At 47.8% G+C, this 14,237-nt stretch overlaps 1 protein-coding gene across 1 annotated transcript; it reads right to left on the bottom strand.

The window, feature by feature from the left end:
• Positions 1–7,842: 7,842 nt before the first annotated feature.
• On the bottom strand, positions 7,843–10,110 carry ZBTB42 (zinc finger and BTB domain containing 42). The gene has a single exon (XM_062495095.1). It carries the CDS (start codon positions 9,651–9,653, stop codon positions 8,226–8,228), a length of 1,428 nt encoding a protein of 475 aa, XP_062351079.1. The 5' UTR covers positions 9,654–10,110; the 3' UTR covers positions 7,843–8,225.
• Between the last annotated feature and the right edge of the window lie 4,127 nt (positions 10,111–14,237).

Below are 14,237 nucleotides of genomic sequence, written 5' to 3'. Positions count from 1 at the left end.
ACACCCAGGGGGCTTCAGAATAGGCTCGTTCTGCTGTTCAGCTGCTTTGCCCAAGACTGCATCCAGGTCTAGTTTATAAACTGGGTCAGTCCCCCACACAGACCATTTTTATACCTCAGGCATCACACTGACAGTAGAGCCTGCCTTTTCATCCACCTAAAAAGGTAAAACATCAGAGCGTATGACCTGCACTAGATATTAGGGTGAGAGAAAAGGCTTTCTAAGCTAAGGGAGAGGTGAGCATCATGACAGACTGCCCAAGGAGGTTCCTACAAGCAGGTTAGACACATATTCCTCAGGTAAAACTAATGGCAAGTTGCCCCTGACCAGGAGCAGGGCAGACCAGATCCCAGACAAGGTCTTTTCTCCTCTTGTGCCAAGGACTTTGTGCACATCCTTTGACAGCAACATGGTGAAAGAGTTTGCTTACAAAACATTTTCAGAAACAAAACTGTTAGATGTATAAAAACCTCTCTGAGGAAATGATTAAAAGGAAAGCAGCTTCTTCTGGCATCTGATTAGACATCACTAGGGTTGAAACCTGAGTCAGTGACTACTCCTAGTCTACTGAAACTAAGATATTTCTATTTAATTTACAGAGTGAGAAAGAGACATTTGCTCCTGCAAATATCACCGGTCCTCCACGAGCTAAAGACACCTTCTGGTACATGAGAAGTTTAATGGTCCTGGTCCTCTTTCAGGGCTCTCGCCACAACCTATTGCACAGATGCAATAGATTTTTGAACACAAGATCTATTATGTTTCCTGCCAGAGGCTCAAATGCGAGCAGGCATTGAAGACATGTTGCCAGGTAGTTACTTTTTATACTGACTCGGTATTTGCTGGCAGTCACTGCCAAGCATTACTTGACTCTTACCAATAGGTTGGAAAGTCAGCGCTGCTAATTCTTCATGTTATCTGAAAGACCATCTTCCCCATCCCAGAGTAAAATTCGAGTGATTCTCACACTCAAAGACCTACCCCAAAGCAAATTCTCACCCCGAGGAATTTGTGATACCCAAGGCAGAACTGGCATTACCCTTTCTGCCCCCTGTCCTGCACAGCATTTTTTTCTGCACAATCCTGCTGGACTGGAGCTGCCTGATAGACACACAGGGGAATACATTCCCTTATTGCCCCCACCTTGGAGAGTTTTATACGCTGGTGCTTGTCAGTCCAAGCACTCTCAGCACGACCTTGGGAAGGAAAACGGCACCGTCTCGTTCCCATCTTGTGCCAGCCAGGAAGCCCAGCGCCTGCCAGACACCGCAGAGCATCACAAAGTGCAAGGCAAGTTCTTCCCTCCCAAAGCCAAAGCAGCCATTTGATAATTAACCACGCGGACCGAGCCAGACGAGCCCCGAGGCTGAGGGTGAAGCTGGCGGGGCTCTCACCAGGACCTGCACCCCGCGGGGATGCTGGGGCTGACCCCGGCCCCTGCTCGCAGACACGGTGGCAGATGTGCCGGGCTTCCCCACGGTCTCCCCCTTGCCTGGCAGATGCCGGCCTCTCTGGGAAAGCACTAAATGGATTCTGCTGAATCACTGCAGCAGATGGTTCGTAACACCACCTGGATAGCACAGAAGAGAGAGAGAGATAAAGAAGGTTGGGGAACAGAGAGTACCTAGTGTGTGGGCTGAGTTATCCCTAGGGATAAGTAGCCTGTGGATAAGGTCGGCATTTGAACTTTTCCCAAATTCCTGTGTTATGAAGACTGAGAACATCAATTTCCGAGAAATTCTATCCTGACATCTACAACATCTATTGTTTAAAAGCCCCTTGGGAAAAACCTTCAAAACCCGCTGGGATGCCAGAGCCCACCATTTGCCACTGGGAAACACTGGCAGTACTGCCTGGTCCAGGCTGATTTGCTGGTGGGAGTATCAGCCTTCATCCCTGCCTGTACCAAGCTCCTTTAGCTGGGGTAGGGCACAGAGGAGGCTGATGAGTTGGAGGCCAAAGAATATTAAGCATTTAGGAGAGGTTGTTGGGTTTTTGTTGTTTGAAGGTTTTTTTAGAGCCAGGTTGGCAAATACTTCCGTTTTCTGCAACAGATCATTTGGAAAGGGCAGGGGAGCCAGCTGTGTACAGAAGTGAGCAGCTGTATGAAAGAGAACAACAAACAGGAAACAGGTAACAATAACCAACGTGTTTGCTCGCTCTCCTCCTGTTAAACAGCGTTTTTTTTCTTTTTTATTGGATGAAAAGAGCACGTCAGCAAGAGCGGAGGGCTACAGCACATACACAGAGGGTCCCTGCTTGGAAAGCACTTGGCATCCCTCTGTGGTGTCATCCCACCTCTGAAAAGTAAGAACCTGGGATCTCTTGGTCTGATTGTTAGGAGACATCGCTGCACAAAGCTGTTCAACCTGCAGCACTTCCAGCTGGGTGTCTCTGGCACAAAAACACCAAGTCATTTGAGATAAAGTGCTCTCCAGGCAGTCGGTCACAGCTCCGCTCATGATTCCTCCTCCTCCCAGGACAAGGTGTTTCCACACACCAACTGCACTGTAGGCTTGACTCCATTTCACTTGAGCCCAGCTTTATCCTACATAGGCTGTTTTTGCTGGGTCACACCTGCCATTGACTCCCTCAGAAAACAGCTGCTGTTTCATGTTCTGCTGTTCACCTTGCTCAGCACAACAGTGCAGAAAGACACTCGTGGGCAAGCAAAGCTCAGGGTGGCAGTCTGACCTCAAGCACAGTAGAAACTGGAAGGTGACAGCACTGCCAACCAGCTGGGCAATAACACTAAGAACCCTCTACCCCAACTACTTTCATTGGCGACCTCCCTCATTAAATTAATGCAAGAATTTAATCAATTTAAGCAATAAGTAAGATCCATCCCCACAGTATAGAATCCAACAGCACCAGGGACACTCTTCTGGGTCAGCATGAACTCTCCTCCTGCTTTGGAGGCACTTGGTCCAAACCCAGACCCCATCACCTGAGCCAGAAAAAAGCCATTTCTCTGTGGTCTTCAGCTGCACAGCAGCATTTGGTGACACATGGCCAGATGCACCCAGATAGCCACAGCCACCTCTGGGCCTATCAAGGCCAGACCACATCCAGAAGGCACTCAGACTTCAAAACAAAAGCTAAAAATAAACAAAACCATTTCCCAACACTCATCCCAAGGAGAACCAGGCTTTGCAAGGGTGGCACGAACCCAAGCTGCTGGCATGGGCATGGCTGACCCCTGCCAACCTGAGGAGTCCATGATGTGCTGTAGTCCTGGAGGATGACAGCCCTTGCAGCACTGGATTAGGACAGATGCTCCTGGGGGTCACCCCCTTTGCTGTAGGTCGCAAGATCACTGGAAAGGGAATCCTGCCTAGAGCAACCCCCACTGCTTATTTGGTACATACACAGCCTGCACACCCCCTTCCCAGTATCCGCTTAGTGGCCTGGTTTCTTCTCAAAGCTTTTTATATTTCACATTCCTAAGATTTAATTATGTTATCAGAACAACAGGCATCGGGATTTGGAGTGCCAGAACTCACATTAGCAATTGCTATCAACAAAGAAAACGGGCACAGCATGCCCATGCCAGAGGAGATGTGGGCTGCTCTCCTCAATCTACTCACAGTTATTTATAGCCTGTTTGCAAGCCATCCACCTCCCAGGTTCAGCTTCAAGCTTGCTTCTTTCTGAGCACCCTCTCTCTCAAAGAAAAGCCTTTCACCTCTTCCTTCCCCAGCACCACACTCAGATTTGGGCAAATTTACTTAATTTTTTTTTTTTTTTTGGGGGGGGTGGGGGCAGTAAACGTGAGGTAAGACACCTTTGAATGTTCTCACATACATCCATAACAGCAGAAAAGACTGGAAACAGAGTGCCACAAATAAGCAGCTGCAGGGACACCCAATTCTCAGCAGCAAAAATATAAAAAACAAACCCTTAAAATATATTTATTTATAGTTTTTAACACTTCACCACATTGCAGCAGATCACCACGTATCTTCAGCAGCTTTCAGCCCTCCCCACAGATGGGGATGCAGGCACAGGATCTCTAAGGAAGGACACATGCTTGAAGGCAAGAAATACCCACCTATTTTGAGACGATTGTGAAGAAACCGCTAAGTGGTAGCAGGAGGGGAGCGATAGCTGTGCCTCCACACCAGCATTAACTATCACCTGCTCATCCTTTAACCAGCACCACTTCGAAGCAGTCCCATTCTGCCAGGATCTTCTACTTCCAAATAATTAAGAAACACAAGACACAGTGCTCACGGCGCAGGTGCAAGCCTCCCTCGCAGCTTACTGCCCTCCCCTGAGCAGCAGCCAGCAGGGACAGCTCCTGCCTTCTTCCTCCAGTCCTAGCTCCTGCTAAAATCAGCCCAAAAGTTGAGGCAGGTGTTAAGAGGAGTGGGTCAGAGCTCAGTTCCCCAAGGCTGGGAGAGATCCTGTGCTGATCAGCCCGAGGGTGCCAGGCTGTCCTCGTGCACCACATCACCCCTGTGCTCACAGGTTTGTCACCTGGCCACCAGCATCACTGGGGGCAGGGCTGGCCCACGGCTCCCCCAGGGCACCCTTCAAACAGCCCCGAAACCCTGGTCAAAATGCAGAACTGGTGCTGGGTTAGGTCCAGCCCAGTCACTAAGGAAATGCTCAGTCAGGCTACGACTGAGACACGGCAGCTCCTTACATGCCTAAAATTCCAGATGGCCCTGAAAAAGAACAAAATTATTAAGAGCATATAGTAATAAAATTTTTTAAAGCAGCAAATAATACAATACTTGCAATTAAATTAACCATTATTAATACATAATAAAAAATCCCAAACACCACACCCCTTTCTGCTAAAGGGGGGAGGAGGCTCAAGCTTACAATTCTAGCACGTTTTATTTCATGTAAATGTATAAAGACAACAATCCTAGTCACGATTGTCACATTGTACAGCACATACCAATACAGTTGCAAACAGAACTCCACGCAAAACTAAGCGCTAACAGTAGCCTGAATCACTCTTCCTGTGATTGTCCTATCTAGACTAACAGTATTACACTAACACTGAAGGAAAAATAGTTCACTATAAAACAGTGATAGAACATTTTTATAAAATATATTCCATTCCAATAGCTTTTCTACATACTGTATACTATAAAACTCTCCCACAAAAATTAGTGTCTTTAAATATACATATTTAATCTGAACTGCACCAAGATTAAAAACAATTAAAAATATCAATGATTTTTTTTTTACATTAACTTCACAGTATTTGTTTGTAGTAGAAGACAAATCCAGTGTTTAAAACGCAGAGCAGGAGTGTTCCCTATGGAGACAGCAACTGCCCCACAGAGAAATAGTTTATGAAGAGACAAGCATTAAGTGTGCCATGTTTTAGTACTTCTCCATAGAGCCATGAACCATTTCAAAAACACGCTCTGAGCTATTGCAACTCAAAAATAAGAGACACACAGAGAAACAGCCCCAAAAAAAGTCACCTTAAGAACAAAAATAAGTGCAAACATTTCTTTACTTTAGAAATTCAAGCTAAGAGGAGTGGGAACACAAATACCAGACTATGAGAACAGTGTGTTTGTGATGTAGTCGAGAAAGTCTTTTTCTTTCCTTATTAAAAAAAAAAAACCCAAAACAAAAACAACTTTTGCCCCATATTCACTGCAGCACAGAGCATGCTCATAGCATCAGTTTAATGAATTATTTCTATACTAAGATCAGACAAAAACTTATTTCAACTCTTCCCTGCTCCATAAGCTAATGATGTTCTTATGGCACATCCTATTTTATGATCTTCTTAAAAAAAAAAACAAACAAAAAACAAACAAACAAACAAAAAAAAAAAACACACAAAAAAAAAACCAAACAGCAATTGAAGACTGAAATGCAAACAGAAGTGTCACAAGAATGCAAAATTAAGATTACCAGCTTCGGTAATGCTGACTCTACATTAAACTCTTTACATGTTGCTCAACATGCAAAACCCATTGTTATAAAATTTAAAGTGTAAATTAACTAGTTTTGAAATAGATTAACAGTAATAATTCCACTTCAAAAACAAAACAAAAAAATCTAATAAATACTATATCAAGTATCTTCAGGAGAAAAAAATAACTTAATTTTAGTAGAAAGAAAAATAACTTAATTTTACTAGATTTTGTTCAGTGCTATTTCGAATCACAGCAAAAACAAAAAAAAAAAAAAAACAAAAAAACAAAAAAACCCCAAACTGATTAAGTAGAATAAGACCACAGTACCAAAGCCACTTATGTTCAAGATACAGTACTCTCCCACAACTTTCATATGTAACAGGTTCAGCAAAAATATTTTACAGTTGAGAAATTAAATTGAAAACAAATCCCAAAACTATAAATAAAAGCAAAATTTCACATTACATGTACATTCATAGTTCAAGAGATGAATAATAAGAGGCTGTAACAAGTATATCCTGATCTTCTTTAAAGAGGAAGTACTTATTTAAAAAAAAAAAAGTCAATCCCATATTATTTATGTAGGTAGTGCTCAGTTTTTGGACCAGAGGGAGAAAGGCATTGGAAGGTTTTTCTTCATAAGATGCAATACAGTATTTTAAGCACAACTTTTTAAAATAATCTAACTCAGTGCTTCAAATTAATTTTAAAACACACGCTTAAGTTTCACCAAATAACTCCAGGAGTGTCAAGAAAGCTGGTGAAGCAATGTTAATGCAGCAGAAGGACATTTGCAGCCCTCAGGTATTATTATTGTATTTCAGTCCCACGTACATGTACCTTGAATGGCTAATTTGACTGGAAGGGAACAAAGTGATATCCACCAACATGCACAGACCAAATGATGATCTAACAGGCAAGAAACTGAATCATGTGGAGTAAAACTGGCTATCGTTACAGGCAGCCTCAGTTTACAAACAAACTAAAAAAATTTTAAAAAATAACCCCCCAAAACTTCCCCTGAAAAAGGGGGAATTGGGGAAAAAGTCAGGCCATGCTTTCCCTCCAGCAGTTCATCTTCGTGCTGTCTCTTGGGAACACCAGCAATTGCACACAATTCAGCTCAGAGGGAATCGCCAACTTCATAAAAATAAAATATAATTTCACGCTGCTGGTTTTAGCACGGAAGCAAACTTTTCAGGCAAGACAGCAGGGCATTTCCTAATGCACAAGGCATGAGTTACCTTGAACTATGAAACCCCAGAAACCTGAGATCAGGAGGGGCATTTGGACACTTTATAGGTGCTGTCCCCTCCGAGGGGAATGGGATCAGCCTCTGGATGTCGATATAGGAATGAGAATATTCACACATCATACAGTTTTTTGTGTGTCCTAGTGTGCATCCTTCAACATTTCGGAAGTGAATATGCTGCAGACAGAAAGTGTTTCTCCATCTACATTTTATGCTCAAAAGCAGCTTTTTAGCAGATCAGCCCAGTGAGGAGGATGGGTGGGAAGGGAAAATTTAAGTCAAGTCCCCAGGCAAAAACTTCTCATTTAGATTTTAGGACCAACTGCAGAACAGTATTAATGGAATAAAGAGAATAAAAAATGACCAGTACCAAAGACAAAGCCAGAAATCCTCAACCCCTTTAAAATTTGGGCCAAGTCAATGTCTCATCTAACTCTGTAAAATAAAGGTACATCTACCCACTCTGCAACATGTGGACAGGTTTCTCTACACCAAAATGTATTTAAATCATAGTTTATCTCTCCAGCTATTTCTCTGCAAAACACAGAGGGCATTTGGGGAGCTTAATGGAAGCCAAATTTTTCTCCAGAATTTGATGATAATCTTTTTTCAAAAAGGTTAAAAAAAAGGGGGGGGATGAAAAGAAAAACCAAACCAACAAAATCCTGACCACAAAGCAAGTATTTCCAGTGTGAAAACTGATGCTAAATCACTGCAAAATTACTTAAGATCATTTCACATTAATAATGTAACATGGGTGCACAAGAGAAGACCTAAAGGACTGTGCTAGAAAGGGAGGGTGGCAGGGGAAGGGGGAGATGGAAAGATGGAAGGAGTGCATTAGAAGGCCTCTGGAGTATATACCACTGCATCTTTTAAAGATCATATACCTGAAGTGAATATCACCAAAACAAAATAAAGGGAGCAGAAAAACAAAATTAAAGTTCAGATGCTGCCTTTTTTTTTTTCCTGTTTTGTTTTAAAAGGGTGGGGGGGATTAGATATTTATATAAAAAAAACCCCAAAAAAAAAAAACAACAAACAAACCAACAAAACAAACAAAACAAAAGTCACACATCTCAAACAACCAAGGACTTTACAAGGCCACAATGAAATTTGCGGATGTGTCTGTACAAATCCCCGGACTGCGTGAAGCGTCTCTCGCACCACTTGCACCCGTGGGGTTTCTCCCTGGTGTGCACGACCGCGTGGCGGCTGAGGTTGTGGGAATACTGGAAGCTCTTCCCACACTGGCCGCAGGTGTAGGGCTTCTCCCCCGAGTGAGTCCTCTCGTGCCTCTTTAGCGTGTACATGCAGGAAAAAGTCTTTCCGCAGAGGGTGCAAGTGGGGACCGACCCGTCGGGGGACAGGCGGGTCCGGGAGCCGTCCTTGTCACGGAAGTGAGAGCTCAGGTGCAGCTGAAGGATGTGCGGGCTTGGGAACACCTTGCTACAGAGGGGACAAATGCAGATATGCCCAGGAGGCACGAGGACGCCCGAGGAGATGTCCGACGAGTCCATGTCATCCTCGCTCTCGTCTCGCTCTTGATCTATATCCTCCTCTCGGGCATGAGAGCTGCCATTCCCCGCGAACATGTGTCCTAACCCTGTCACTAGGCTTTTGGCTGAATTCCCAAAATGCTGACTCTCTGGACTCCTGGCTTCGCTGTCCTCCTGATCTGACAGCAAGTCTTGTTCATCTTTAACAAGTGGCTCGGTACCCTGCTGCTGGCTGTCGGAAGCCAGCTGTCCAAAGACATAGGAGGGGTGTAAGGAATCTCTTCCCGGCACGGGCTTGAAAGACAAATCCAGCGCGCAGTCCACATCACTCGAAGCCAGGGGATGGTTAACAGACCTTTGGGACAAAGGTCCTGTGGAACTATTGACATTAGCCTTTGTTTTTCCAGCTGCTGCGGCGCACGGTTCTGCCTCTGTCGGCACAGAGCTGACACTTACATGATCAGAGGACCAGGCGGGGTGACTGCTGACCTTTTCTTTGCCTGCTGCTCTATCGTATTCTGCAACGCTGAATTTTTGTTTGTTTCCTGGGTCAAACTCGTGGACCAGGGGCACTCCGGCATCTAGAAAATGCTCCACTTTCTCCAAACTAGCCGCCTCATCATTAATCTTCTCTTCCGAACATAATTCTTTATCTTTCAACTTGCCCTTGCAGACTTTCACAATGTCATACATGTGAAGGTAGCTCGCCGCAGCCAGCACATCTTCCACTGGGAGACTGTTGAATTCCAGCTTTCCCTCGTACATGAATTCGAGCAGCAGGCTGAAGGCAGGGGCTGTGACAATGTCACTGTTCAGATGCACAATATCCCTTTTGTCTAACTGGTCCCTGTAGAAAAGATGGAAGTACATACTGCAAGAGGCAAGAACGGCTCTGTGAGCTCTGAATTGAGCTTCTCCAACTAAAACAGTACAGTCACACAGGAAGCCCTGGTGACGCTGCTGACTCAGACACTGCAGCAACTGGCGGCTATGGTCTGGAAACTCCATTCTTCCTTCATAACCTGTTCAAAACAGGAAAAACTTGAATGCTACTGTAAACTAAAGCCTCCTAGCAGCTGTAACAAACAGATCGGCTTTTTGGTAACCCAAGCCAAAGAAACAGCCTTGGAGATAACATTTACTGTTAATTGTCTGTAATAGTTTTATTAAGGGGGGGGGGAGAGGAAAAAAAAAAAAACCCAACACAACATGCTTCTCATCCTTTCGCACCTGCTCCGAACAGGAAAAACTTGATTGTAAGTAAACAAAAGCTAGTAAAGCAGCAGCCCCTCCAACCTTTGTTTCTCCCACTAAGCACTTTAATAAAATTAAGCAGAGGAAAGGACGCACACACCCCCCAAAAGCAAAAAAAGCATCAACTCCCAGGCCATCTTCCCAGCAACGCTAACTTGGGGCATCTTTTCATAAAGCATATTCCCCGCGTCACGCACGCACACACACACATTTAAACTTTATCCTCAGTCGTTATGTGCCGAATCACAACAAAAACAGCGGCGGCTGGCGCTGGGGGAGCGGCGGCTCTGCGGGGAGGGGGGCGCGGGGCAGAGCGGGGAGAGGCCCCGGCCCCCGCACGCGAAAAGGGCGGGGGGGTTGTGGGAAAGTGGCGGGGGGGGGGGGGGGGGAAGAGGGAAGAAAAAGTTTCCCTTGAAGTTATTAAAAGGCAAGGAGGAAAATTAGCGGCGGAAGGCCGGCGGGAGAGCAGGACTGAGGCTGCAGCCGGCTGCGTGTCGCGGCCGGGCGCTTACCTTGCGCGGGGCGCGGCGGGGCCGGCCGCGGGCGCGGAGCCGGGCGGGCAGGAGGGAGCGCGGTGCGAGTGCGACCGAGGCGCGGCGGGAGGGAGGGAGAGGGAGGGGGAGAGGGAGAGAGAGAGAGAGGCAGGCGGGAGGGAGGAGGAGGGAGGGAAGGAGGAGTGCTCGGTTTGCTAATTACACCGCAAGCTGGAGAGTCAGCTGCTCTGACTTCACTGCGATGGAAATGCTACCTCCAGCTGTGCGCCTTTTAATGCCATATGTTACTCCAAATCTCGCTACCAGCCAACCACAGCTTGCTGCCTTTTAAAGTTCCAGCAGCCCCATTTATAGCCCGCGATTAAATCCCACAAACTTGCCCCGAGCCCGCCCCCCCCCCCCTCCCCCCGCCCCAACACTCTCGCCCCCACCAGCCCCCAGCCCGGACCCCACCTCCCGCCGCAAAGTTGCTCCCCGCAGCCCGCCGCGGTGACCTTCGCCGGTGCCCGGCTCCGCGCAGCGCTGGGGGGGGGGGGGGGGAAAGCACCGCGGAGCCGCTTTTGGGATCTCCCCACCCCCCGCACAGCCGCGATCCCCAACTTTGCGGGGAGGACTTTCCCCCGCCGGGGTGGGGTGTGGCGTGGCCGCGAGCTCCCCCCGCGTTCCGCCGCTCCGCGGGTCTCCCCTCGTTACTCACCGGCGGGCGGCGGCGGCGGCGCTCGGCGTCCGCATGTGCGCGGCGGCGGCGGCGCGGGCGCTCCGCGGGCGCGGCGCGGGGCTGTGGCGGAGCAGGTTGTTCCCCGGCCGCTCTCGCGATACTTTCGCTGCCGCGAGCCGCGGGTGCGGTAGCGAGCGGCCGTGTCCCCGTCTGGAGCACACAATGGCCCCGCCACCCCGGCCAGCCCCGCCGCCGCCGGCCGGTGCGCGCTGCCGGCTGTGCCCTCCCCCTCGCCTCCTCCTCCTCTTCCTCCTCCTCCTCCTGCCGCTGCCGCCCTCCCCTCCCGGCCGCTGCATTGGCAGCGCTGCCGTCCCGCTCCCAACTCCGCTGCGCCGCCGCGGACAGGGCGCGCCCGCCCGCTGCAGCCCGACGTGCCGCGGAGCCGGGGCCGGGGCAGCGCGGCCGCGGGAGCTGCGCCGGGGGATGAGGAGAGGGGCGCGGCGCTTCCCTCCGCGCACACGCACCCCCCGGGTTTATCTGTAGTTGCGCGCCAGCTGATAAATACCAAATGCCGACGGATTTTTCAGGATGACCTTTCCGATAGCTGATTTGAATTTTAAATTTTAATTAGCTGTAATCGCATCAAAAGTGAGCGCCCTGCGAGGAGCGGGGTTCCCGCCGGGATTCCCACCCAGGTCGGACCCGGCAGGCGCCGCCGAAACCCGCTGGGAAGCTGCGGCTGCCGGAGCCCCGGTGCCGCTCCGGCCCCGCTGGAAGCCGCCCGGGATGTCGCTGCTCGGGCTTGTCCCGGAGCCTCGGGGCTGCAGCAGCGCCGAGACGGGAGGCAGGCGGCTGTGGATTGAGGCTCCGGGTCGAGGTGGATGTTGAGATTTTTGAGGGATGAATATGAGAGTGCTGGAGGGTAAGGGGGAGTGGAGAAGTAGCGGAGCACCGGGGACACTTCAGAGCTCCCCTGCGAACGCTCTGCGTGGTGCCAGCTGGAGTCTCCAGTCTGTGCTTTAGCCTCCAACAAGTACAGCAGGGAAACTCCTTTCCCTTTCCTTCCTCTGTTGCCTTGCCTAAATTGTAATATCTGCGAAATAGCGACTTTTTATTAATTCCCCCCACATTTTTCTACAATAGTATCGTTAGCACCTTAAAACATCGGCTTTATTTTGGATTTAAACTAACTTAATTTGGGTCTCTGATATATTAAGGCTCTTTGTCACAGAAGCTGGGGTCTGCCTCACCAACATCACTTTTCTGCCACGAGCTTCAACTGTTGAACTCCATTGGATGCCAGGATATTTGGGTGGGTTTGAGCATTAATGATTGTGTTGTCACAAAGCCCCTCTCAGAGTAACGGTATTTGGTAATGCTGTCAGCTTTAAGGTTCAAACTGGAAAACCCCAGCCCAGAATGTGGAGGTGCCCAGCTCCAGTGAAAGAGTTAAAGGTCCTGGGGTTAAATCTGTCACCATTCAGTAAAGCTGAGAGCATTATCTATTTGTCCACCATGGCAGACAGGACTGGGGAGCTCTGTCCTTTTACAGATGGTGTCATCCTGCAGTTATGGCCTGCACAGGCTCTACCACAAGTGGAGCAATTTCTTCCCCCAAGTGCAAGTGCAATCTCCATGAAGTTACTGTGTGGATTTGCTAAGTTGTGGAGTTGTGTTTCTTTGTACATTGGAGATGTTATGAAGAATTTTGTACTCGTATGAATTAGGCTTCTTGGCAGAAATACCTTGTTTGGTGTAAGTAATAATTTGTGTTACCCTCTCCCCTTTAATAAATAAATTGAGCAAAAACAAGATTACAAAAAGAACCAAGGTTTTAATTCCTACTTGGGTGCTTTAAGCTAGGTATAATTGTCTACAATTTGGCAGTGTCTTATTTTTAGAGAGACAATTACAATTTCCCAGTAAGTCTGTGGTCATTATTGAGTTTGAAGTGTCAGAAAATACAACAGCAATCCCATTTCCTCTAAGTATCCATTTGGCATGTTGCTGGCTTGCTTTTTCAGGATTCAGAATTACTATACTCACCTTCACACCAAGACAGTGCTGGGTACAATACAGGTGTTGTACTGATTTAGCTACGGTTGTATAAAATACTGGTAGTACAACTCGCTAATGTAAACAAGCACAAAGTCATTACTGGAAGCAAGGCAACAGGAAGAACTGCCCCAGAAACTTTATTCCAAGAGCTCCTGTGTTTCTGACAGCCCTCCTGAGAGCATGACAGGGTGAGCAAACTATCTGCTTTCCTCACCCTGGCCTCTGAGCCCTTCTCTGGCTGAGGGCTCCCCTCCCACCAGAGAAGGCTCTGTTTTCAGTCCTTCCTCAATGGAGCAGAGCCAGGCAGAGCTGCTTGGCCAATACAGAGCTTTGTGACTGGTTCCTGTGCTCAGAGGAGATCGCAGCCACTGTGCCACCAAACATCAGGATGGCTGAATATGGATGGGGGCTGATGGAAGCTGTTGGGAGTGACCGTGATGGGCATCCTTGTGCAGCTGTGTGCATTCCTGGGTCTGGCTAAAACCCTTCTGGGCTCCAACAAGCCTTTTGCTGCCTTTGGAGCTTTCCAGAATTGAGCAGAAAGCCTGGCTATAGGGCAGAGAGAGTAGAAATCAGTGGTGCTGGCAGGGCTTCCACTTGCCAGGCAAGGCTAGCCCTGCTCCTGGTTGTTTTTGCTGCCTGGATGCCAGCCAAAGCCCACAGAAATTAGTAGAAAAACCAACTGGATCAGGTCCATAAAGCCTGAGGACTCGCTTCCATTCTTGCCTCTTTGATCCAACAAGAGCAGGTATTTACTGAGTGGGGCCTCTCTAGCCCTCTTTGTTGGCCAGATGCAGAAGTGGTAGCAACAGGTTTTTCATGCGATTTAATTGTTTTCTCTCTCACCGCGTTGGGCAGAAACCTCTTTGTGTTTGTTTCTACATGATTTCAGTGCTTTTATGTTCTTTTTTTCTTTTTTTTTTTTAATAGGACATCTTTGTGATAGTCCAGTTGCATTTCAGAGGGGGAGTCAGGGACTGAGACTAATACTTGCAGAATTGAAGCTATTTTTAAGTGCACTGGTCATAGTGAGGTTTATTTGCAGAAGTTCTTCCAAATTTTTTCAAAGGCTGTTTTATCCCTTGCAGACAGCAGTGAGCATTCGAAGAACTGAATGCTTCATTCCCT

The sequence above is a fragment of the Cinclus cinclus genome, chromosome 6 (assembly GCF_963662255.1).
Source record: "Cinclus cinclus chromosome 6, bCinCin1.1, whole genome shotgun sequence".
Classification (NCBI taxonomy): Eukaryota; Metazoa; Chordata; class Aves; order Passeriformes; family Cinclidae; genus Cinclus; species Cinclus cinclus.
Note: the sequence above shows the minus strand (reverse complement) of the source record. Positions and strands in the feature narration are given on the sequence as shown.